At 33.7% G+C, this 23,734-nt stretch overlaps 1 protein-coding gene across 8 annotated transcripts; it reads right to left on the bottom strand.

Moving 5' to 3' along the window:
* Positions 1 to 11: 11 nt before the first annotated feature.
* Positions 12 to 12,564, bottom strand: LOC130804760 (chlorophyll synthase, chloroplastic). 8 transcript variants are annotated; one of them, XM_057669331.1, is made up of 15 exons: positions 12,355 to 12,564; positions 12,206 to 12,250; positions 11,142 to 11,230; positions 8,060 to 8,147; positions 7,366 to 7,451; positions 7,191 to 7,277; positions 7,037 to 7,102; positions 6,830 to 6,913; positions 6,691 to 6,752; positions 5,446 to 5,521; positions 5,004 to 5,066; positions 4,832 to 4,913; positions 1,509 to 1,585; positions 626 to 673; positions 12 to 515 (listed from the first exon to the last, which is right to left on the bottom strand). In XM_057669331.1, exons 1-15 carry the CDS (start codon positions 12,461 to 12,463, stop codon positions 453 to 455), a joined length of 1,125 nt encoding a protein of 374 aa, XP_057525314.1. In that variant the 5' UTR covers positions 12,464 to 12,564; the 3' UTR covers positions 12 to 452. The 8 variants fall into 8 exon arrangements, 4 of the variants coding, with proteins under 4 accessions (XP_057525314.1, XP_057525315.1, XP_057525316.1 ...); XM_057669332.1 differs by lacking the exon at positions 1,509 to 1,585 and adding an exon at positions 1,412 to 1,508 and having other exon boundaries at positions 12,355 to 12,548; XR_009040054.1 differs by lacking the exon at positions 12 to 515 and adding an exon at positions 2,701 to 2,788 and having other exon boundaries at positions 625 to 673; positions 12,355 to 12,548.
* Positions 12,565 to 23,734: the final 11,170 nt, after the last annotated feature.

Here is a 23,734-nt window from a genome sequence, read left to right as displayed (position 1 = left end):
TGGAATGACCATTTTTAAAATTTCATAATTCCATACCAAATGATCCGCAAATGTTTTTGGTGTCTCAAAAACAGCAATCCAATCAGGAAACATGTCCTGTATCATTGCATTGATATTCACCCTTATTCATCAAAATTTAAAGACATTGGAATGAAGAACAAACCAAATGGGTGAAACGCATTCAATAAAATCCTACTCTAATCTCTAATACACACAACCTAAATCATCAAAGAAGCATTACTTGAGCTAAAACACTATCAAATCAAGGGTATGCATCAATTCAGCGCAGTCTGAGAGAAAGGCAAAATCTCTGTCCTGTTTCACTGCATCAAACAATGGCCGCTCAACCAAACAGGAAACATGCCCTATTGACTGCTCTTGTCGGCATATTCATGCCTCGCTTCCGATTGAGCCATTGCCGACCAAACTGAAACAGCTCATACGAAATGCGACTAATGACTGGTTGCCAATGCAGTCACTAGAAGACCAAGAATCAGAAACGGTTGTGCACTTGCCTGGGGAAATGCAGAATATATGATGTAGGTTATAGTTTAAATCCAAAAACGAGCTTAAAAATATTTCAATTTCTTTTGACGCCATTGCTACAAAGGAAAGAGTAGAGTACCTGATATTTGACATCATATTTGATGGGATCTTTTAGGAGATATTGGGTCTGAAAAAGATGCCATAATACGGTTACACATTGTAAGGTTTTTAAGCACTAATTCAATTCTCTCAGTGAATTCAAGCAAAGGTGACTTTTAGTTAACAGGAAAACAGGAAGATTTGTACATATTCTGGGGGCTACAACCAAATCAAAAGTTTTTGGTTGACCCTGTGATATGATATCAAGAGCCAGCATAATGGATGTGACGGGTTTGAATTCCATCCACCATATATGAGAGGTGTGCTATGTTCACACTTCTAGTCCAAAGGGCTCTAGTGAGAGGGCGTGATAGAGTGTATAACATATCTTATGGTTACAGCTACGGGTTTTTCAATGGGCCAAATACCGGTCGGGTCGGGCTCAAGTAAATATAAGCCAGGCTTTTCAAACCCGGCCCGGCCCCTTTTTATAAGATATAAATAATTATTCTCCCCATTGATCAATTTATAATAATTAAATTATCGTTTATAATTATTAGCTTGTAAAAGGTAGAAAAATTAATAATCCCCATTGGCATTGTAATTTATAATATTGTAGTAGATCAGCTCGTTTTTTCTATTTATAAAGGTCTGTTTTCGGCCCTTATTAAACCTTTTTATAGTCCGCTCCATTAAAATCGTAGTTAGCCCATTTTCGGCCCAGTCCATTTTCAACTCTGCCCTAACAAAATCGTTATAAAAGCGGATCGGATAAGGGCTCAAAATGGGGGTCTGACGGGTTTAACACCCCTAGTTACAGACTTACAACCATAAGCTAGAGTTTTTTGTTGAGTTGGTTTCTTGATGCTTATTGCAGGTTCGGTAGGCACGGAGCTGAGAGCAATAACCAACCAAGAGCATACCTGGAAATAAATTTGAGGAAGAATAAGCCCCAGTAAAGCTAAAGCATGATATGGTTTGCCAGCCCCCAGGAGGTAACCTAAATTAGTTTCATTAGAACGATCAGACAGATTTTAGTGAAGCAGCAAGTTTTTAATGGAGCTGGAAAGCAATCATCAACAGTTAACATATATATACACCTCTAAGCATCGAATAAGGTGAACTCGTGCACAAGAGACTGCTAAGTTGGCATTGAATGTCAAGTCGTGTGTGCTAGGACAGACGCCACGTTGTTGATCGTAACTTTCATAATATGATTGTTGAGTAGATGGATATTGAAGTATATGTAAAGTTATAGTTATAGAATGGTTGTTCTTAAAACTTTTAGGTGATATGACTAGTATCGAATAAAGGGAATTGAGAGCCAAGAAAGTTATAGTTGAGATTGTTAGAAGGCATATTTAACAAAGGTTGTTATTCATGCTAGTGTGGAGGAATTTTATGTTTAACTAGGCTTATAAGCACTAATTTGTTGATCGTAGGTTCCCAACGGCGCTTTAGTCTAAACCATGAAATATCGCTTGAAAGAGCTTAAAACGCTGGTTTTTTTTACACCTTTTCACTAAATTTGAAGACCTTTACGATACGACTGATACGATGCGGCACGACCTTGTTTTTGCACTATGGTCGTTAGTTCAAATGGCAAAGGCACAATTAAGATAGAAGCTCGAGAGGAGTAAAACACATCAAGAAAGATTGTATGTACTAAATTTGAGCAAGAAATTGATCAGTATACCACAATTAATGAGACAATGGGTACACACTTCATTTCAAAGGTAATACTTGCAGGATTTTAGATCCTTCTCGAAAAGAAATAGCAAGTGTTCCTATGAAAGATAAAAGTTTTATGCTACATTGGTCTTACTCATCCCATCATGCTCACAAAGCCAAAGCAGATGAGACATTGATTTTGGCATAGAAGATTGAGATGACAAATTTTGGACTTTTTAATTATTTTTAGGAATTAAAGTTGATTAAAGTTCAAAAGAAATCTTCATTTGCCAAAAGAAATATGCGAACCGTCTATTGAAAAAGTTCATGCTAAAGAATTGCACTCCTCTCACAACTCCACTTCAAGTAAATGAAAAGTTGTGCAAGGATGACGGAAATGAGAAAGCAAATCAGAGAATCTACAGAAGCATGATTGATAGGTACCTTACTTTATCTTAATGCAACAAAATCAGGTAGTATGTTTGCAGCAAGTTACTGATTAAGATTTATGCAAAGTTCTGGCCAACTTCACCTAGGAGCAACAAAGAAACGCCTAAGATAAGTGAAGGGAAGATTAGACTACGGTATTAAGTTTCAGATCATGACTACTAGTCAAAGAGTAGTTGGTTTCACGGATAGTGATTGGGCAGGGTCTCTTAATGATATAAAGAGCACCTCAGGTTAGAAAATGGAGTATTTTATCTATTGTAAAAGCAGAATACATTGCACCTTGTGAAGTTGTAAATAATTCAATATGACTAAGAAAGATCATGTTAGATATTGGTGAAGCTCAAGGAGAAGCTACGGTTATCCATTGTGATAGTCATTCTGCAATAGCAATTTCTAAGAATCCTATCTTTCAACACAAGACAACATATTGAAGTCAGGTATCATATTGTCAAATGAGTTAACAGACATGTTCACCAAAGCGCTTCTAAGGGAAGATTCAAGAAGCTTAGAGGCTTACTTGGAATGAACAGAGACATTTAGTATAGTTTAGAGACCTTTTTATGGTTGAAGACTCTTAGTATGCCTGATTGATAAGTTTATGAATTAATTCTAGACTTAATTAGAGGTACATGAATAGATAGGAGTTATACTTAGATGAAATGCAAAGGTTGTGACTCTTCAATGGATGCAAATTTATTAATTGACATCTTTTTATCCTATATAAAGGGATCTTGTACTCGTCATTTCATACAACATCAAACACAATTTTCCTATTACTTTAATCTTCTTCTATTACAAATTCTCTCTAGTCTCTACTTCCCTCCATTTAGTCCATTAACGTTGAATATATCGAGTAAAAAATACTATGCCCTTCCAATTTTTATTTTTGTTTTCTCTAATTAATATGATCAATATTGGTGACCCCCTTGTTAAAATCCTGAGTCGGCTACTAATAACAAGAAACAACATTCATAGATGAGGTGTTGCTACGGAGTCTTGCCTTATGGTCATATATAAAGTTATGAGAGGCCCAACTAGAGCAATTCTTAACAAAGATCGAGTTTCTAAGAGATCATCACATTATCGGCTATCTTGTCATCAGTAAACAATATTTTATTTTATTTTTCTTAAATGAAGTTAAACATGATATTTAATTTTGTGGTATTTGATAATGATATAGATGCTAACATGTACTGTCTTATTTTACCATTGCTTTTAAATGATGATCCTACTACAATGCAATTGTTATTTAGTCTTTTCATTGAGTATCATGAATGTCATAATCAATTGTCTTTGGTTGGTATTGCAGATGTGTGCATTGCTTTGGGAATGAGTTGAGAGCCATAGTCAATCCATTTTTATGAAGTTTATTTATCAATTTCATCGACGGCTATGAGGGCACTTAAAAAGTAATTTATTTCCACTATGTTAGAGTTCTCTAGTATTTGAGGTTTGGCGTCGAATTCATTCAAGGATTTACAGTTTTACGTCGAACTTTTATAGTATGAAACTTGTTTATTAAGAACCATGATGTGATTATGTATATGAAGTGGTCAGACTAACCACAATATTATAACTCTATTCTTCCTTTTATTTTAGCATGTTAGATTTCTCCCAGTTTCATGTGTTGGAGTGGTGGTCTTCATAAGAGATACAATCATACAATGTCCGGGGTTATATGGTACCACTTCTCTAAACATAACCCTTAATTGATGTTAAGTGGAGAGTGTGTAGACTATTTCAAGGGGTTTGAAGTGACTTTGATTCGAGATTACCCATTATTATTCATGCAAGTCTAAAAAGGAAGGTTTTTGATACATTGCTAAATAAAACTATGTTTTGAGGTTACCCATCACTCTTTTGATCACTAAGCAAGTTTTGCATTTAGGAGAAGCACTTCCCGAATGCATGCACGTTGTATCAATGATCACAATAGTATGTAACAATAGTTAGAGGTCCCTAATTCTCGTGTATAGAGTTTATTATTTTTGTTCTTCGATAAGTAGGATCTAGTGTGGGTCATAAATGATATGAACTCATAATAAGGATGTTCCTCGTAAATTGAAAGACACAACAGAAAAAAAACATCAATCATGTTTGAATCAAAATTTGAAATGTTGATTACCAACAACTGACAACTGAGTTACGTCAATAGCACCAACGCAAATCCATTTCGCAGTATCAACGCCAAAAGCAACTGGAAGAGACTGCAAACAATATCAGAGTCGGAATACATGCCATAAACAAGATAAAAGGCAAAGAGTATTTCAACTAGATCTACTCAAAGATTGACAAACCTGCAGTCCCATTGCTTTGTCACCTTCGATGCTCTTAAAGTCGTTAACAATGGCAATGCCAAGCTATACCATGGGGTGAAAAAAGCTCATGTTAATGAAAATTTGGTTGTTGAGTATGTAATACTCAGTCTCCATAATGAACTTCACATACGCCATTTGGCGATATCCACGGAAAAAGAAAAAATTAAGTGAAAACTCTACTTTAGTTGGAATAGCAACCTAAATTTGATAATATAAATATTATTGTTTCCTATTCTCTTGTCATCCCCGCAAGTGTTCTCATCTCTTGTCCAACACCGTTTCTTACAACTTTGATATTTCTAGTGTCAATTTTTCATTCAACATGTTAAGAATCATTCTTAATCTCGGTGCTTTTCATGAATGTGAAGTTCATTATAAGATGCAAGGGGTAAGAAGTTAGTCGAGAATGACGAAAGCATACTCCGGCAAGGCTGTACAGAAGTGTCAAAACAATTATATCGGGGGTTAGAATCCCAAACAGAGCTTGACCGGCCCACCTACAAAAAAATAACAAACCAATTGAAAAAGTAGGATGAAATAGTGCAGAATAAGCGATAGAAAGAGTGGTAGCCTTCTCTAATTTGATTGATTGTTAGTTCTAATAGAGAGGCTTATGGATCATCTAATTGGGGTACCTATGAATCTCATATACTTGGTTCTTGTAAAGAATAGACCAATGACAACAATGATAAAGCCTTAATGTCAATAATATAGGGTAAACTTCATCAATCAAGACAAATAAATATGAATGATTATCGTTGTCTAAAGTTGTAGTTTTATTCGTCATTATCAGATACTAATTAACCAAGAAAGTTCATTCTCATGGTCATCCACATATATTTTTCTCCTCTATTCATTCCTATCTAGTCATATTCTCCAGAAAATCTCAATTTTTCATGTTATTTGTAACTAATGTTATCTTTGCCCTATCTCTTCCTCTTGTATGCTCTTCTTAGTTAGCCTTTCACTTAGCTAATTCGTGCATTTTTTTGTTTTCTTTGCACATAACAAACAAATATAAACGGTTTTCACTGATTTTATCTTCCATATATGCAACTCCAAAACATTTTCTTATATCTTCATTTTGTATGCTATCTTATACAGCATGTCCACTAACTCATCCAAATTCTATAGATACACATCTCAACTACCTGCAAGACTTTATCTTCTCACAATGATATTTTCTGAAAACCCAACATTCTAACCCATATAGTCGTGCTTGAAAAGAATGATCTAGGTTAATATGTTGCATTAAAAAGAGAAGTGCATAAGAATGTCACCAAGCTGCTCCACGAAAATTCAATAAAATAAAATGGCACATGTTGTTATTAGGGTGAAGGCCTTATAGTTACCACAAGTTCATTTATCAAGTTCAAAATATATTAGCAAATATACCTTCATAAATCTTAGGAAAGTAAACAACATTAAGAAGAAGCCATCTCCAAAGCTATAACATTCAACATAATAATCTCAAGCAGGACCAACATAATGAGCCAAAGGGATATTTGATATCATTTTACTTGCTCCTAAATGCCCAAACCATTCTTATAGGAGTTTGCTATTGTTAACTCCATGTGGACACCAAAAAGTTCTAGACCACAACAGGATAGTTAGTGTATGACAGAGAGGGGACCAGGCGTGAAGGGAAAAATAGAAAGCAACTCACCATGGTAAACCAATGTAGCTTGATCCAAGAGCAAAATTGCCAATCCAACCATTTTGTTTAAGCTGCAGAAAAATCTTAACATATTAAGAAAAGGAGTCTTTCCCAATGTCAGATGACGCTATGATAAAAGAAGACATACCTTCAAAGGAGGAGCAGAATAAATATACGAGATAAAAGATCCACCCAAAGCCAAGTAGAAAATCACGGGGAAGTTATGCCCTGCCTAAAGAATAAAGGGATTAGCATAAAAATAGGACATAACTGAAGTTGGAAAAGGCATTATCATTACAAATATATTTTTCGAAGATTTAGTATGCACTACAAAATATCATTGCAAGATGCTTACCCACACGTCCAAACCTCCAGCAATACCAAGTCCGGCTAGAAACAGCACCCAAATTTGACTAATCACCTACAAGCATTGAAAAGTAGTCATTCGTTAAAAAAATTTAAGGGCACACAAGTCAGTTAACATTATCAATCGTATCACTATCACTTACCTCATTCTCAGAAATTGCTCCTGAAGGAATTGGACGATAAGGTTCATTAATGGCATCAATCTCACGATCATACCAATCATTTAAGGTCTACAAAGCAAAATGAATACATGAAACTAACTCAAGTGAAATATGAATCGGATCCTTTTAGTAGATATATAGTCTGCAAAGTTCCAACCTGGGTATAGCCAGTCAGGCAAGGTCCGGACATAATCATGCAAAGAATTGATTTGGCCACATCTTCTAGAGTCCAATGAAAGTTTCCTATGAGTTTGGAAAAATGAATAAGTTGTCACTCTTTAAAGCAATGATTCCATTCCTAGTACAATAACATATAAAACGACTGAACAACTGATCCCATATGCTTGTTACGAATATGAAACCGTTCAATCATCAATAGGAATTAAATCAAGCAGTATGTAGCATCTTAGTTTCGGTTATTCGTATCAGAATATCTTTAAAGTTGATTTGTGGAAACTGACTTACCAACCTAAGTATTCATTGCGTCTTTCATAAGTTTCATTTGTCTTACAATATGAATTACGTGACAAAGAATCAAGGAAACAATACAAAGAAAAGGGGCGGGAGCATCAATTTCCCAAGTCTAAGGAAAAAAAATGTGTATAAGCATGGATCATATAATGGTACTTCATCAAAAGAAACAAGTTAATGTTTCAGCTTTTAGAAGCATATCGATTAAGACAAAAAAACTAAAATTTCTTCCTTGGCCCCAAGTCAAATCAACATAGTGCAATTCAAGCTGAAAGCTCATTGGATTCTAACAGTAAGATCAATACACTTTATGAAAGAACTATTGGTATGGTGACATTGATGAGCAGTAGAATACAATACAAGATTAAATGATCGAATACCTGAGGCTGCAGCTCCACAAACTACTCCCCAAACCAATGGAGGCCATGTAACTGGCTTTGTAAGCTGGAGACGAATTTTCCATTTGTTCTGCAGAAATAGCACTAAAAAACATTTAGTTCAGGAAAAATTTTAGCTTTCTTCCCCCTTTTCAATTTATTGTTCTTTCTTACTATCGCAGTCTAATATCTTAACATCATACTTACAAAAAACTATAACAAAAATTAAAAAGAAAAAAACTAAAACTCTTATAGCCCTCCATGCTTTACAAATCTAATGTGAGTACAAAATTCTCCTAATCTAAAAAATACTCCAAAATGTCTTGTAAACAATAAATTTCTGAGACAAAATTGCTTTTGTGAAAATGTCTACGAGTTGTCCCTCGTTTTGTAGCATTGTAACTTGATCTCTTATTTTTTGGCCAACTCTTGAATAGAGTGATGACATAGTTCAATATGTTTCGACATGCTGTGGAAAACTGGATTTTTCGTCATTGCAATAGCTGACATCATATGATTGTTGCATCTTCTTGCTTTTGTTGTATATCATTCAATGTACTTCTGACTTCTGAGCCATAACGATAATGCCACTGTTGCCAACTAGCCGGTTTCTTGAACGACCATGAACGGATCTTTGTTCCTAGCTAGAAAACATAGTCGCTTGTACTTTTCCATTCATCTGCGTTTCCTGCTCAATAACTGTGTGTATCTCGTAAGCTTGTAGTCATATTCTGCCTTTTACATCCATAGCTCTTATCTGCTACTAGATGCCTTGCTTGGTTAACTTATGAGCCTGGACACAATATTTATTGCGTTCACTATGTTCGATCTGGTGTGTTTAAGATAGATGAGGGAAGTAGGGAACCAACTAGGCTTCAAAACATTGCTTCGTCGACTTTCGACTTGCCATCATTCTTTGATAACTTCTCATTTATTTCCATCCTAGTAGCCAATGGTTTGCATTTCATGCTAAACTTCTTGAGTGAATACTCTGCATATTTCTCGCGATAGAAATATTCTTCCTGTGCTTTGTTTAACTTGTATGCCTAGGAAGTAATTTATTTTTCCTAAATTTGTCATTTCGTACTCCTTTATCATCACTCTCTTAAATTCTTCGATTACCCTTGGATGTCTGGTCTCTATGTGTAAGATCCAACAATCATATTCTACGACAATATGTTAGCTATTACATTGACGAAAAATCCAATTTTTCAGAACAGGTTGAAACATATCGAGTTACATTTTCATCAAAACACTTCCTGCTGGGGACTTTATCGAGTTTACAAGACAACTTGAAATACAAGATTTTGTAGATTAGGGGAGTATTGAAAACAATCTACAAAATTCTTACAATATCTGAAACACTCCAAAATTAAGTAAAAAAACCTTGATAGGAGAAGAGCCTAGAGAAACTTCACCTAAAATATCTAGTGTTAGAATATAATACTAATAAAGGAATATTGTAGTACAGGCAATGCTTATGTCGGTTAAGCCAACTTCATAGCCATTGTAGTACTATAACAACATGTTGCTAGTTTGCAAATGTAAGTGAGCAATCTAATCAAAAAATACACAAACATTATTACCCACTTATTTCTCCTCTTTTTTTTACGTAGTTTGGAGTATTCTAGATATTGCAAGAAGTTTGCAGATTATTCTCAATAATTTTTGTATAGTCTTTGTTTGACCTACTCACACATGCCCAAACCAACACCATTGATTCTGCATTGTATCCTTAATATTTGCAAACTCTAATTTCCTGCGTCTATTATTCTTCTGAGTTTTATCCCATGTCCATTGCACACACATTATGCTCAAAATATGTATCTCGACAACTCCAACCTTTTTACTATGCTTTTCTTAAACGCGCAACATGCTAGCCCTAGACTATGAAGCATGCTTAATAGATTTCCAATAAAACGTCCCCTTCAATCTTCAAGTAAAACTTCGGTCACACAATATCACATTTTCTGCTGTCCAATTGGCGCACCACATCAGATTGTATAAGCACATGATCAATAGGGAAAAATGGCCAACATTACTTGAAACACTCACTTGATGGTAAGTACTTATCCTCTCATACAACTTTATTTCCAGTTTGACGTGTGCAACCACTAACAGAGTTGTTTCTCTGAGAACACGGTTAGAGTTTGGATTGACTGAAGAACACAACACTTCAAGAAAATATCTTAGTTCTTATAATCTATATTCAAATTCACACACAATGTATGGTATTATTGAACATTTCCTAAAAAATAAGTGTACTAGAAAGCATACCAAAACTAAATTATAATCCTAATTACTGTAATTAGTAAAAATATCAGGACAAACTTATAATTGAATCAGTTAGCCAACCTCTAATCAAGTCTCTGATCCACAATCCCCGTATGCCCTAGTGACTCCTGAAATCCTAGTGAAGGGAAAACTTTTGATGGAATATTACTTTCATTTCACCTACCCCCTCAAATGCCTAATGGCCCTAATGTCATGCAGTAGAACATGTCCTCCCGAACTTATTTTAGTTCCCGTAAGTTCATTTAAGTTCCAATAAGTTTGGTTTGTTTCTAGTACGTTGTTTCACATCGGTTCTAAATGATAAGTTCTATTCAGTTCAATTTCAACAAGTTTTACCCATCACTTTTCGTCCCATATTTTCACCCGTCAAAAAGTTCAAATGATTTTAGCCCAATCGGATCCTTATAATTTCATTGACTTTAGACCCAATGAGCTAAGAAAAACATGTGCTAGTGTTTTAAATCAAACACCATAAGCATATACACTAACACTAGCCATAATGACCCAGATTCTATTCTGCATTTCACCACTCACCCAAGTTCATCATCAAATCACACCCTTATCATTTATCAACACCTAGGGGCTAGTATTTCATAATTAACAACATTTTTTATTGAAAATCCAAGAGATTGGTATAATCCACAATAAAAGTAAATACTAATTTATGCTACCATGTTTGGCATTCAACTCAACTAAAGAAAAAAGGGGAATAAATAGAGAAAATCATTTCAAAAAAACATCAAATTACAAAGAATCCCAAATAAAATAAGGATTGAGGAAAATAACCCACTGTTTCTTGAGCAGCTCCCTTGATTCCAAGAAGCTGATTGAAGCTAGAACCATCCTTTGATGGTGCCTTATCTGGTATCTGAGCTTTCACTGCCACACAACAATTACATAAACATATAAGTTGAAAACGACGATGTATTAGAGTTCGAACAATGTGTTTCAAACTCCAATATTGCCAAGATCGAATCTATGAAGTTTTAGTGACAAACAAATTACGCTATCAATAATATTGATGTTTGTAGGAGAAAATAAAGCAATAAAACGACACAAAGATTTAACGAGGTTCACCCAATTAAGGCTACGTCCTCCGGTGTGTAGTATCTCTTATATTATCAAAAGGAGTTCAAAGAACTCTCAAATATGGAGAATTACAATAGAGAAGAGATATAGGCTAGTGTTTGGCTTGGGGTGTATTTTGTGGATGTCTACAATGTGAGTATGAGAGCTCTATATATAATACTAGATACAGAATATCAATAGCTCTCTTGAATACAATATTAATATAGGGTAATGAATAATATGAAATAATTCCAAGAACTTGAAAGGTCGAAAAACAGCATCCCATGCACATCAGAGAATCCGCTCGACCGGATCAGAGAGCTCGCTCGGTCGAGCGAGTATCAGCTGCATTCTGGAGCATTCTGTCTGACCGCTCGACCTACCAATATGGCTCGCTCGGTCGAGCAGCCTGGTCGAGCGGCACTTCAGAGAGCTTTTGACAGAGTTGCTCGACTTTACATTTTAGAACATCTTGAATCAACCTTTCTGCTTCTTCGTTAAGTCTCGTAACTCTTACACTTCATTACCTTATTAATCCATACTTAATCACCATCATAAATCAACCATCAAAACTTAACTTAATACACCAACATTAACACATTCATGGGATTTTATCCCAAAGGTCACACATGAATGCACATCAAATGTGCACTCAAGTCACACTAATCACAACAAGTATCAATCAAATATCAAAAACCCAACATTTATTCACATAAAGTAATTAAAAAACCGCCATTAATACAGTAAGTATAAGCTTAAAATAGCAATTGAAAACCAAATGTATACCCTCATCAGTATCAGTATCTGCTGCTCTAATAGTAAACCTTCTTCCTAAAACATAAATCGAAAAGAAAAAGGATTACAAAAAATAAGCAATGGGTTATTACTATATTGAACCAAAAGATAAAGATGAAATGGAAAAAATTCGAGCTTACTAGTGAAGAAGATAGAACGAGGGAACATAGAAGGGCGAGATTTGAAATGGGTATTTCTTGTAGTTGATGACAGCTTAATTGCGGCAAGTGTGTTCATTAAGGCCGCCATTTTTGTATAAGAGAAGCTGGGTGTCAATGGCGGACTAGTATAGTATATTTGGGGAGTGTCTGAGTAGTAGTAAGGTTGCTGTGAGCATGTGATATAGCTGGTTGGAGCTGTAGAAATACCTTTTTTATTAAATACTTTTAAATAAATTGCATGTGATTTGAATGTACCACACTTACATTTTAATCTGTAATTTAGTGTTTGGGAACTAGTACTTCATTTTAAATTATAGATTTTAATTATGAAATTAAAAATCATGGTGAAATTTAATCCAAATTCAAATTTGAAACATTTTGATTGCCAAACTATAAATTTAAGCCAATTTCAAATTTTCAAATGAAATTAATGTTCCCAAACATAGCATAAAAGTATTTCGTAAATTTCTATAAAATTATTATTTGTAATTTTTATGTTCTTTTATAATATTATACGATTATATGATTTGATTTAATAAAATCTTTTTGAAAACTGACATTTAATACTTGAAATCATAATTAATGTAATACAATATTTTAAATATTAGACAATTATATTTGAACCTTTAAAAATACTCTTTTTGGCAAAATTCTATAAAATTTTCATTTGGAATTTTTTCAATTTTATTTTATACTTAGATTATTCTATGATTGTGTGATTTAATCCGATAATTTTTTTGATTGTATGATTTGATCTGATAAATTTTTTAAAATTTGAAACTTTTTTGATTCTATAAAATTTCCATTTGAAATTTTTTCAATAGTATTGATAATATGATTCTATGATTGTATGATTTAATCTGATAAATTTTTTTGAAAACTTATCTTTTATACTTAAATCATAACTAATGTAAAAAATCTTTTGTATATCACACAATTACATTTTAACCTATAAAAATGCTATATTTGGTTCTACTGTGCTTCTTTCAATTTAATCTGGTGCACCGTACACGTTGTGTACACTAATTTCATATGAAATCATATTTTTGGGAATATTTATTTTTAAAAATTTCATTTTTGAGTTTGAAGTAGGGGCGTTTAAAATTGAATATCGGATTAATCGAATCCGGAAATCTAGATACCCGATTTTTCGAATATCGAATATACGTTTTCAGTTTTTTTGACTTTTTTTAAACAATTTTACCTTTTCTTCTACATAAATAATTAAGCTCATTTCGCTTTCTTTCTTTAATCAAGCTTATTTTTAAAACTTTGAATACAAATAATTTTAGTAATATAATTGGATTTTCAAAAATCTAAATTAATTAAAAATAAATTAGTTATACAACTTAGTTTCGAAGTTAAGGTACAATACAAATTAGTGTTTCAATAAGTTGTATGAATTAGAAATACGAACATGAAATTCAATAGTAGACTAATACGGAGTGAATTGAATTGGTTATAAATGGAAATCTTGGATTTTGGGTTGGATTGATACGAATTGGTGTATTATTGGTATTTATTAAGGAATGTTTAATGAAATCTTATTACTTGTAAAATATGTTGATGAGTCGAAAAGATGAGATTGAAATGGGTGTAGCTTATGTATGAAATTAATAGATAAAGATTGATTATTAGTGTTATAAAAAATGATGGGTGATTTTGTCATGAATTGGAAAAGAAACTAAGTTGAGATTGGATACACACATTGGAATGTGAAGTGATACTATATATGTCAAGCGTGAGGGGAAAATATAAGGAAAACTTGAGTGTGATTGAGTATTAGTTAGGGTATCAAACGGGTTAAAAATTGTAGCTATTGAAATTATGGATTTGCGTTTATATTGATATTGGAGAAAAATTTTAGTTACATTGTAGTATTAAATTAATCTAGAATCAAGATTAAGAATCAGAACTATAGTTTGATTAAACGAGAATGAGTCAAGTATCTTGAGTTGTTATACTTTTGTAATAAAGATTTGACTTAGGATCGGTAACATGAGTTTAAATTCAAATTTCACAAGGTATGTTGATGTGATAAATATTTTCTTGTCTTGATTCTAATTATGTTTATGGTAGTTAATATTTCTTATAAAAACTTTAGAGCTAATCTTGTTAGTTTGGGGTTTTAAGATGAATTGCGTAGCTGATAGTGATTGGTTGAGGATTATGTAATTAGGTTAGTAATATGGATATGAATTGATATAGCTAGTTGAATTTATGAGTTAATTGTTTATTTGGGATCAAGAGTTGGTTTTATTTAGTTTGAAAATGAGTTGATTATCAGTTATAAATGGAATTACGAAATTGCTATCTGGATCTAGTTATATATGGTTTTGATATGCTACATATAAATTGTTTAATAATATTAAGTTGTGAAATGATTATAAGTTATAACAAGTGATTAAATTAAATAAAGAAATGCGTGTTTTGCTCATAAGTATGTATTTTGATCATCTTGATTGTATGTGTGAAGGTGAAAAAATGAAAGAAAACATTAAGAACTAAGAACTAAGAAATATCGATATTTGCGATAATGAATATTGGGTAAATAGAATGTGTGAGGAAATCATTTGAATACTATAGACTTGGTTATAAAAAAAAATTTATAATCAAGTATGAAGCAATGTTTATTAGCAAATTATGAATAAAGAACTCAAGAAAGCGAATCTTGATCTTGAGTAATAATTAGAAAACATGAAAAAACAAGCTTGGTGATGAAACATAAGTAGTCACAAGACGTCTGATGATGAAATGTGGGTAAGCATCACATGTGATTAAAAGATATAAACAAATGTAGAGAATTACAAGAAAGCGATGGTTTTCACAAAAGACAATATGAAAAAGTCAAGGTCGGTGCCGTAAGGGACGTACTAACTTTGTTATAAATCCTAGTTATTCGGGCTTTCCCTGTGGGACTAAACGTGTCGGGACCAACCTAACTGGGGCAGGATGCGTGCAACACCTGGACAAAAAGTTCTCGTCCAAGAGTGATGGCATTCTTTATGACCCCGGGTGAGAGTTGCGTTCTGGTTATTTTCTAGAGGTGGCATGTGGATATGGCGAAATTGTGTTGGCACGCCTGCAAGCCTTAAAATTTTGGGGTGACGACCTCAAACATCTACAACGAAGTACAGTTGTGAGAGGAATTACAATATTAATGAGACACTATTTATTTTTTTTAGGATTTATAATTAAAAAAATGAAATTGAATCAGGTAAATAATAACACAAATGTAATCGTTAAATGAAACATTATAGATGTGTATTCAACATAAGTTGTATTACAATAATGATGTATTACAAATATGTGTTACAAGATAAACCTACACTATTTGTAATCCTTTGTATATGACTTTGAACTCTTGTTGAATCACCAAGGAGACGATGAAGATATAGTTGCAACAATCAAAGAAGTTGCTCGGAAACTTGATATAAGTAGAAGGCGTTCATGCACTTTCCTATTGTGATATTTCTCCCATTAAGGTGCTTGGGATGATAAATGAAATTCACAATGAGATACAATCTATACAACAAAGCACAAGGAAATTGCAATAGTAAATACAAGTGTTGTGATGAATTAAGAACTTTGATGATATTGAGAGTTAATTACTCTCTCAATATCATCTCATGAAAGGAAGAACAAGAAGGAAGTATTCTTAAGAAAGAAATAAGAAATGATATGGAGATGAGATGGAATGTCCCTTGGCATGCAACCTCTATAAATAGAGTTATGCATGAAACAATACCTTCTTTTGGAATAAAAGTGTTTCACCAAAGTGATCAAACAAAGCTTATGAATCAAAGTAATGTTTCACCAAGCAAAACTTATGAATCAAAGTAATGATTCATCAAATTCTTTGAGGCATTTAATTTGGACTTATAATATATTTATTTAAGTCCCACTACTATACTAAGTATGTAGTATATACAAGTCTAGGTTTATATACTCTAAATGTTCAACAAGTTGATTATGTGGTTTTGTTTTATAAACATGTCTTGAGATTAATAAAGTTAATGACAACTAAAAGCACAAAGATCAATAATCATCAAGCAATTACATCCATATATAATATAATGTAAGTATAGCAAGTATTTTATTTAAAATTAAGGATTAACCCTGTGATACTGACTAATTGATATTTTGAAATTATTGTTTTATATTTACAGGTGACTTTTAATTCAAAAAGAAATATTTTGGATTATCCGATTTACAAACAGAATTCTATAGGATTTTCTGCAGAACCTTACTGTATTTTAAATCATTTCAAATGCTTCTTATGTAATTCCTTTACATAAACTCTGATATTAAAAAGAGATAGATGTTATCGACGACGTAATAGTCCGACATAAGTACTAAGCTTTCGCATTAGTTTTAATTAATCATGTTTAAGCAACTGGTAGTTTTCGGACTGTTACAATTTAAATGTCTTATTTCTTTATTTGGTAAATTCACTTTATTCATCCCATTTTTATTTATAGTTTAGGTTGTATAGACTAATGTATCCTTATAAATTCAATTTTATTATAAAAATCTCCTATCAACCTTCATTGTTTTCTAAATTTTGTATTAAATTGTATGATTTTCAATTAAAAATTAAAGATATATATATTTTTATTTTTAATAGGTATATCATAATTTAATTGGAGTTTTTGTTATAATTTGAGCATTAACTTTTAAGAGAATTTGATAGGAAAACAATAAATTATAATTACAAGAGAAAGTTTAGAAAGAGGTTAAAACTTTATTTTCATGAAGGCAAATGTCAAACACTTATAATCGCCAGTTATATACAACTCACTCATAGAATACGATATATACACTTGTTAGAATACAACAACAAAGATCGATAACTGTAACAGGCTCAAATTTCTTAATCTTAATCTTCCGATTAATTATTCCGAAATTTCTTTTCGAATTCCTAATCCTTTGGTTATCTAATTCAAATCACCTTTAATTCTAAACCTTATTCCGATTTTTGTAATTTCTTCCAAATATTAAACTTAAAAATATATTCTTAAATTTCTTTATAAGCACTAAAATATTATTTTATTATTTTATACTACAAAAAGTAAAATTTTAATATTATATTTACGGTTTTATTAAAACGTTACGTTTCAATTTCGTTTCCTTAAACTAACTTTACTACTTATCATTTTAACTTTAAAACTTTGATTTAATTATTTTATACCTAAAAATTAACTATATTTTTTTATTAACTTTAAGTATAGTTTTAACTAAAATTTTCTAAGTAAACTTTCATATTTTCATAATCAAACCTTAATCATACTTTCCCATTAATCTAAAACATTTCACTAGCATAAACTAGAACAAAAATTTGATGAATCAAAATCCTTTCTACATCAATCCATAATGTTCATCACTTACACAAGCTATCACCATTTCCTTACACAAGTTATCCTTCTTCTACACTCCAAATTCTTACACATCCACTTGCACACTCCAACTCTTACACATTCACTTACACACTCTAAATCACTTACACAAGTTAACCTTCTTTTTCATACAATCTTATGAACTAAAAAGTTGCCCAAAACCCATTATAAATACCCCTCCTTAGCCATGAGATCACTTACACCCCCATCATCAAATCTTTCTACCATTCTTTCTTATATCTTCACTTCATTAACATCTTACTAACTTTATACCCTTTTTATTTGTTGAAGAATCAAATGAAGATGGAGCTTGATCTTATCACTTCTTAAGCCGATAATCATCAACTTTTAAAAAGTCAAGTATTATCTTTTGGAGCTTGGATATCTTTTTCTTTTGGGTAATTGAAGATCTACTTCTTTGAAGCTTGGAACCTTGAAGACTTTCTTTTGGAACTTATTTCCTTAAGTTCTTATTTTTCTATTATTATTCTCTTACTTGGTTTAGCACCACCTTCGGAGGAAAATGGTACACATTTTCTTAACTCTCTCGTTATGTGATATTTATTTATGGTTACTCGATAATATAAAAGCATGATCAACATGATTTTATTTTAGTCATTTAAACTTTATATGGTAATATTAAAGTTATATCCAGTTTAGTGATATTTTCGTCAAAACAATAATACTTTTGGGACACTCAAAAAAAAAAAGTCATATATATGGAAATTTTTGATTAATATGATAATATAGATATATATGAATTTTACTAGTTAAATAAACTTATGTGTTTAAAATGATTTCATATCATCTTGGTGTTTTGATATTTTTTTTGTTGGACTCAAGTAATTATAAAGAATTATTAATCGGTTTATCGGTAAAATAGTCAAACAAATTTGTTAAAATGCTTAGCATTGTTTTTCTTGAAAACTCATTTCATATAGATTTTGGACCCTTAATAATTTGTCGGATTATGTTATTTTTATAGTGATGATAGATCCGTTTTACTATTTTACTGGTTATTTGATAAAATATGTTATTAAGTACTTAGAAATATTACCCTTGACTGTTATGATTATTTATGACACAATAATGACTTAGTTTAGCCTCAGGAATCTTAGTATAGCTACGAAAATTTGTTATTTAATTAAATATTAATTTATTAGATACTAGTAATTTGTTTCTACTAAAAGGGTAGAATTGTCAAAAATTTGACTAGTGGAAGTTTGACTTATAAGAATGTAAACTATTTCGGTTTAGAGTCTTGTTTGATATTGCATGATATTGATTGTATGACTCTGATAGTAAGGTAACGTCGAACCATGGACCGGCATGTAAAATCCCGGCGTCCGTGTTAGCCGGCACGTAAAATGCGGTGTCAGACAGGGGGTCCGAGAAAAACCCATCCTGTGAAGTCTCGAGCATAACAGTATTGAGAGGAGTGACGACTCCCACCACAGTTAGGAATTAGGACTACGGTCCTCACCTAACCAGACCCTTACATATATCAGTTGTCATTATTGTTGTGATCTTGTGATGTGCTATGATGGTAAAGCTATGAGGCTTAATTGAACTTGATTAAATAAGCATTAAGGTTACCAAGTATTTAGTAGCAGTAATGAACTTCTGCAAGTATTGAGAATGTAACTTAATGGCTTAGTAAAGGTCAATAATGAGTAATAACCTTCTATATTGTGCTTGATGATTATTTTGTAAGCATGATTTAACTATCGCATCATAAGCTTATTGAGAAAATTGTACTCGGCTTTATCGCTGACCGATTTAATCGGCTGTCATCCGTATTATGGATGACAGTATTTTGCAGGAAAAAAAATTAGCTCAGGTTTCGATCCAGGCCGCAACTTTAATTATTCTATCGAGGACTTAGCTTCAATGATTTTACTTGATGACTATATTGTACTTATGTTTTTTTATCGTATTTAAGTAAACCTTATTTTATATTTTCTCAGTTGTAAGATATATTTTTACTTATGTTTTGAACATTTTTTTTATTTCAAATGGTTTTTAGCAGTTCGGCGTTTTACACTTCCGCATTATTTATCTTAAGTATAATTATTAATGTTAATTATGTAACGAGAGTGCCGCTCCTGCTACACGTGGTATCAGAGCTAAAGTTACTCGAATCTTGGAATTTTAGTTCCATGTGACTCGATAGCTGACTAAAAAAAAAAAAAAATTAAAATTAAAAAAAAAAAAAAAAAAAAAGTGGAAAAAAAGAAAAGTATTTCAAATGATTTTCAAAACAAGTCTTCCTAAAAATTCTATTTGTTTTCTATGTGCTTATGTGACTATGTGTAAAATTACGTGCTAGATTAATTAAGTTAATGTGAAAGTTAGTCACATGTTTAAAAAAATATTTTAGGTAAGAAATGGCGTAACTTCATCTGATCACGAAGCTAGAGTTCGAGAGCTAGAAGCACAACTAGCTCGGATGGAAAGGACAAATGAGCGACTGATCACCCTCATGGAGAATCAGGCTCAAGAGGCCAATGACGACGGGAAATACTTTAAGAATATGGCATATCATCGTCCGCCGCAATACGACGGAGAAGCTGATCCGGTTCGCTTTGAGAATTGGCTCGCAGAGATGGAGAAACTTTTAGAGGTCATTAATTGTCCAGCGCACCTAAAAGTAAAGCTGGCTTCCTTCTACCTATCTGGTCCAGCAGAGTTATGGTGGCGTTCTGTCAAGGCCACTATGACTGATACCTTTTGGGATGACTTTCTTATGACTCTTCGTCAACAATTCTATCCGCCATCACTCCAACGGAAAAAGGAGAATGAGTTCTTACATCTTCGTCAGGGTCTTATGACCGTGATTGAGTACAGTTGTAAGTTCAATGAGCTGTCTCGATTTGCTTCTGACATTGTAAGCAAAGAAAGTGTTCGTGCATCCCGCTTCTTCGAGGGTCTTAATCTTAAGATCCAAAAGGGGATTGGGAAGTATTCTGACTTCCGAGATCTCTACGATCGAGCGCTTGAGTATGAGAGGATCCTTGACAAGGAGGACAACACCAACAAAAGAAAATTTGGTGGAGGCAACAACAACAGGAATAAGAGGCTAACCAATTGGGATCGCAAGCCGTTCCAACCAACAACTTCAACAAGAGTCACAGTTTGGAAGTGTCGCTTATGTGGTAAGGATCACCGAGGTCGTTCATGCACTGGGAAGATCATCTGCTTCAAATGCAAAAAGGAGGGTCATGTTTCCACTAACTGCCGAGAAGGGATCCAGTTGGGAGCTAGTAGTACTGGTAATTATGGAGCTCCTAGTTCTTCAGGAAATATTCAGAGTATTGCAGCTAGGAGGACTGCCGGTTTGCACGCTATTAGCAACCATGTAGACAATCTTCATCAGGCGTTTGAGGGTAAGGTCATTTCTGGTCACTTTGTTGTAGGAGACTCTTTGGCTCATATTCTTTTTGATTCAGGAGCTGACCGATCTTTTATCTCTTCTTCTTTCCTTCATAAATCCTCTATCTCTCTTGAACCTCAAAAATTTAATCTCCAAATTCTATTACCTGACGGTTCACCATTCCTGTGTGACCGTATCTTTCCTAATTTCCCACTTAAGATTTCGGACAACCATCTACCTGCCGATTTAATAGTGTTTGAGTTGGGTACATATGATATTATTTTGGGGATGGACTGGTTGGGACGTCATCATGCGGAGATTTTGTGTAAAGAGAAGATCGTTCGGGTTAAGGCTCCAGGTGGAGAATGTTTGATTAGGAAGAATTTTGTGTTTCCCATTCAGACCATTTCTGCAGTTCAAGCCATTGAGATGATTAAACATAGAGATAAGGGATATTTGTGTTTTATTACTAGTAGTGAGGAGAAAATCAAGTTAAGTCTTGAGGAAACCCCAATTGTTTGTGATTACCCTGATGTTTTCCCTGAGGATCTACCTGGTTTACCTCCAAGGAGAGAGGTTGACTTTCATATAGATCTAATTCCTGATGCTACCCCTATCTCTAGGACTCCGTACCGTTTTGCTCCAGCTGAGTTAGCCGAATTGAAAAAGCAATTAGATGAGTTATTGGAGAAAGGTTTTATCCGACCTAGTGTGTCACCCTGGGGAGCCCCTGTTCTGTTTGTGAAGAAGAAGGATGGAACGATGAGATTGTGTATTGATTATAGGGAGATTAATAAGATCACCATTAAGAATCGTTACCCTTTGCCCAGGATAGATGATTTGTTTGATCAGCTAAGAGGCGCTCAGGTGTTCTCGAAGATTGATTTAAGGTCTGGATATCATCAATTGAGGATAGCTAAGGAGGATGTTTCTAAAACAGCATTTCGGACCCGATATGGACATTATGAGTTTTTGGTGATGCCATTTGGGTTAACAAATGCACCTGCAGCTTTTATGGATTTGATGCAGAGGTATCTTCGTCCTTATTTGGATAAATTCGTGGTTGTTTTTATCGATGATATTTTGGTATATTCAAGGAGTAGGGAAGAACATGAAGAACACTTGAGAATGATTCTGGAGCTTTTGAGAAAGGAGAAATTGTATGGGAAGTTTAGTAAGTGTGAGTTTTGGCTTGAGGAAATTTCTTTTCTAGGTCATATGGTGTCTAAGGGTGGAATTTCTGTAGATCCTGAGAAGATTAAAGCAATAACGGACTGGCCGATTCCTAGAAATGTGACTGAAGTTCGGAGCTTTTTGGGATTAGCTGGGTACTATAGGAAATATGTTGAAAACTTTTCTAAGGTTGCTCGTCCCATGTTTAAGCTGTTGAAGAAAGGGATACGATTTCAGTGGAATGAGAGGCACACAATTGCTTTCGAGGAATTAAAGAAAAGACTTACTACTGCCCCTGTTTTAGCAATGCCTGATTGTAGCAAGCCATTCGAGGTCTATTGTGATGCTTCATTCGAAGGTTTAGGTTGTGTACTTATGCAAGAAGGAAAGGTCATAGCTTATGCATCGAGGCAGTTAAGGCCACATGAGGTGAATTACCCCGTGCATGACATTGAACTTGCTGCAGTGATCTTTGCTTTGAAGTTGTGGAGACATTATTTGTATGGGTTACCGTGTAAGATCTACACTGATCATCAAAATTTGAGGTATGTCTTCAACCAAAAAGAATTGAACATGCGCCAAAGGCGGTGGCTTGAGGTTATTAAGGATTATGATCTTGAAATTGTGTACCACCCTGGAAAAGCGAATAAGGTAGCTGATGCCTTAAGTAGGAGACCGAGAGTGTCTGTGAATGCCATTATGTCTGTACCATGGGAGTTGTATCGTGAGATGCAGAGTTTGAGATTAGAGATTTGTAGTCGACACGAGGTTGGTCAGTATTTGGGAGCAATGACTATACAACCCACTTTGTTTGATCGTATAATTGAGGCACAACTTGAGGATCCAGAGATTGTTGAGTTGATCCATAGAGTTGAGAAAAATGAGACTGATGCTTTTGAGTTAGGAGAAAGAGGAGAGTTGAGGATGAACGGTAGATTGTGTGTTCCAAATCAATTTGAATTGAAGATTGAGATTTTGAAGGAAGGTCATCAAAGTTTATTTCATTTGCATCCAGGTCGAGATAAGATGATTGAGGAGATAAGAGAGATATTTTGGTGGAAAGGTCTAAGGAAAGATGTCTCTGATTTTGTGTCTAAGTGCCTAGTCTGCCAGAGGGTAAAGTTCGAGAGACAAAAGAGTTCAGGGTTGCTTCAACCGTTGCCTGTCCCAGATTGGAAGTGGGACTCGATTTCTATGGACTTTGTGGTAGGGCTGCCAAGGACCCAGCGAGGGAATGATGTTATTTGGGTCATTGTTGATAGATTGACCAAGGTCGCTAGATTTGTGCCAATGAAGAATACTTGGGGGGCTAAGCAATTAGCAGATGCCTATGTCCGAGAGATTGTCAGACTTCATGGTGTTCCGAGGACTATTGTTTCTGATAGGGATCCGAAGTTTTTATCGAGGTTTTGGGAAA

This window comes from Amaranthus tricolor, chromosome 17 (assembly GCF_026212465.1).
Source record: "Amaranthus tricolor cultivar Red isolate AtriRed21 chromosome 17, ASM2621246v1, whole genome shotgun sequence".
NCBI classification, from domain to species: Eukaryota; Viridiplantae; Streptophyta; class Magnoliopsida; order Caryophyllales; family Amaranthaceae; genus Amaranthus; species Amaranthus tricolor.
Note: the sequence above shows the minus strand (reverse complement) of the source record. Positions and strands in the feature narration are given on the sequence as shown.

Bases quoted from the DNA above. Each gene is read 5' to 3' on its own strand.
- LOC130804760 (XM_057669331.1), bottom strand. From the start codon at position 12,463: ATGGCGGCCTTAATGAACACACTTGCCGCAATTAAGCTGTCATCAACT. The intron at 7,278-7,365 runs GTTGGAACTTTG...TTTGCTTTGTAG, and splicing joins GCCTGACTGGCTATACCCAG to ACCTTAAATGATTGGTATGA. The intron at 6,914-7,036 runs GTAAGCATCTTG...TTTATTCTTTAG, and splicing joins CTGGAGGTTTGGACGTGTGG to GCAGGGCATAACTTCCCCGT.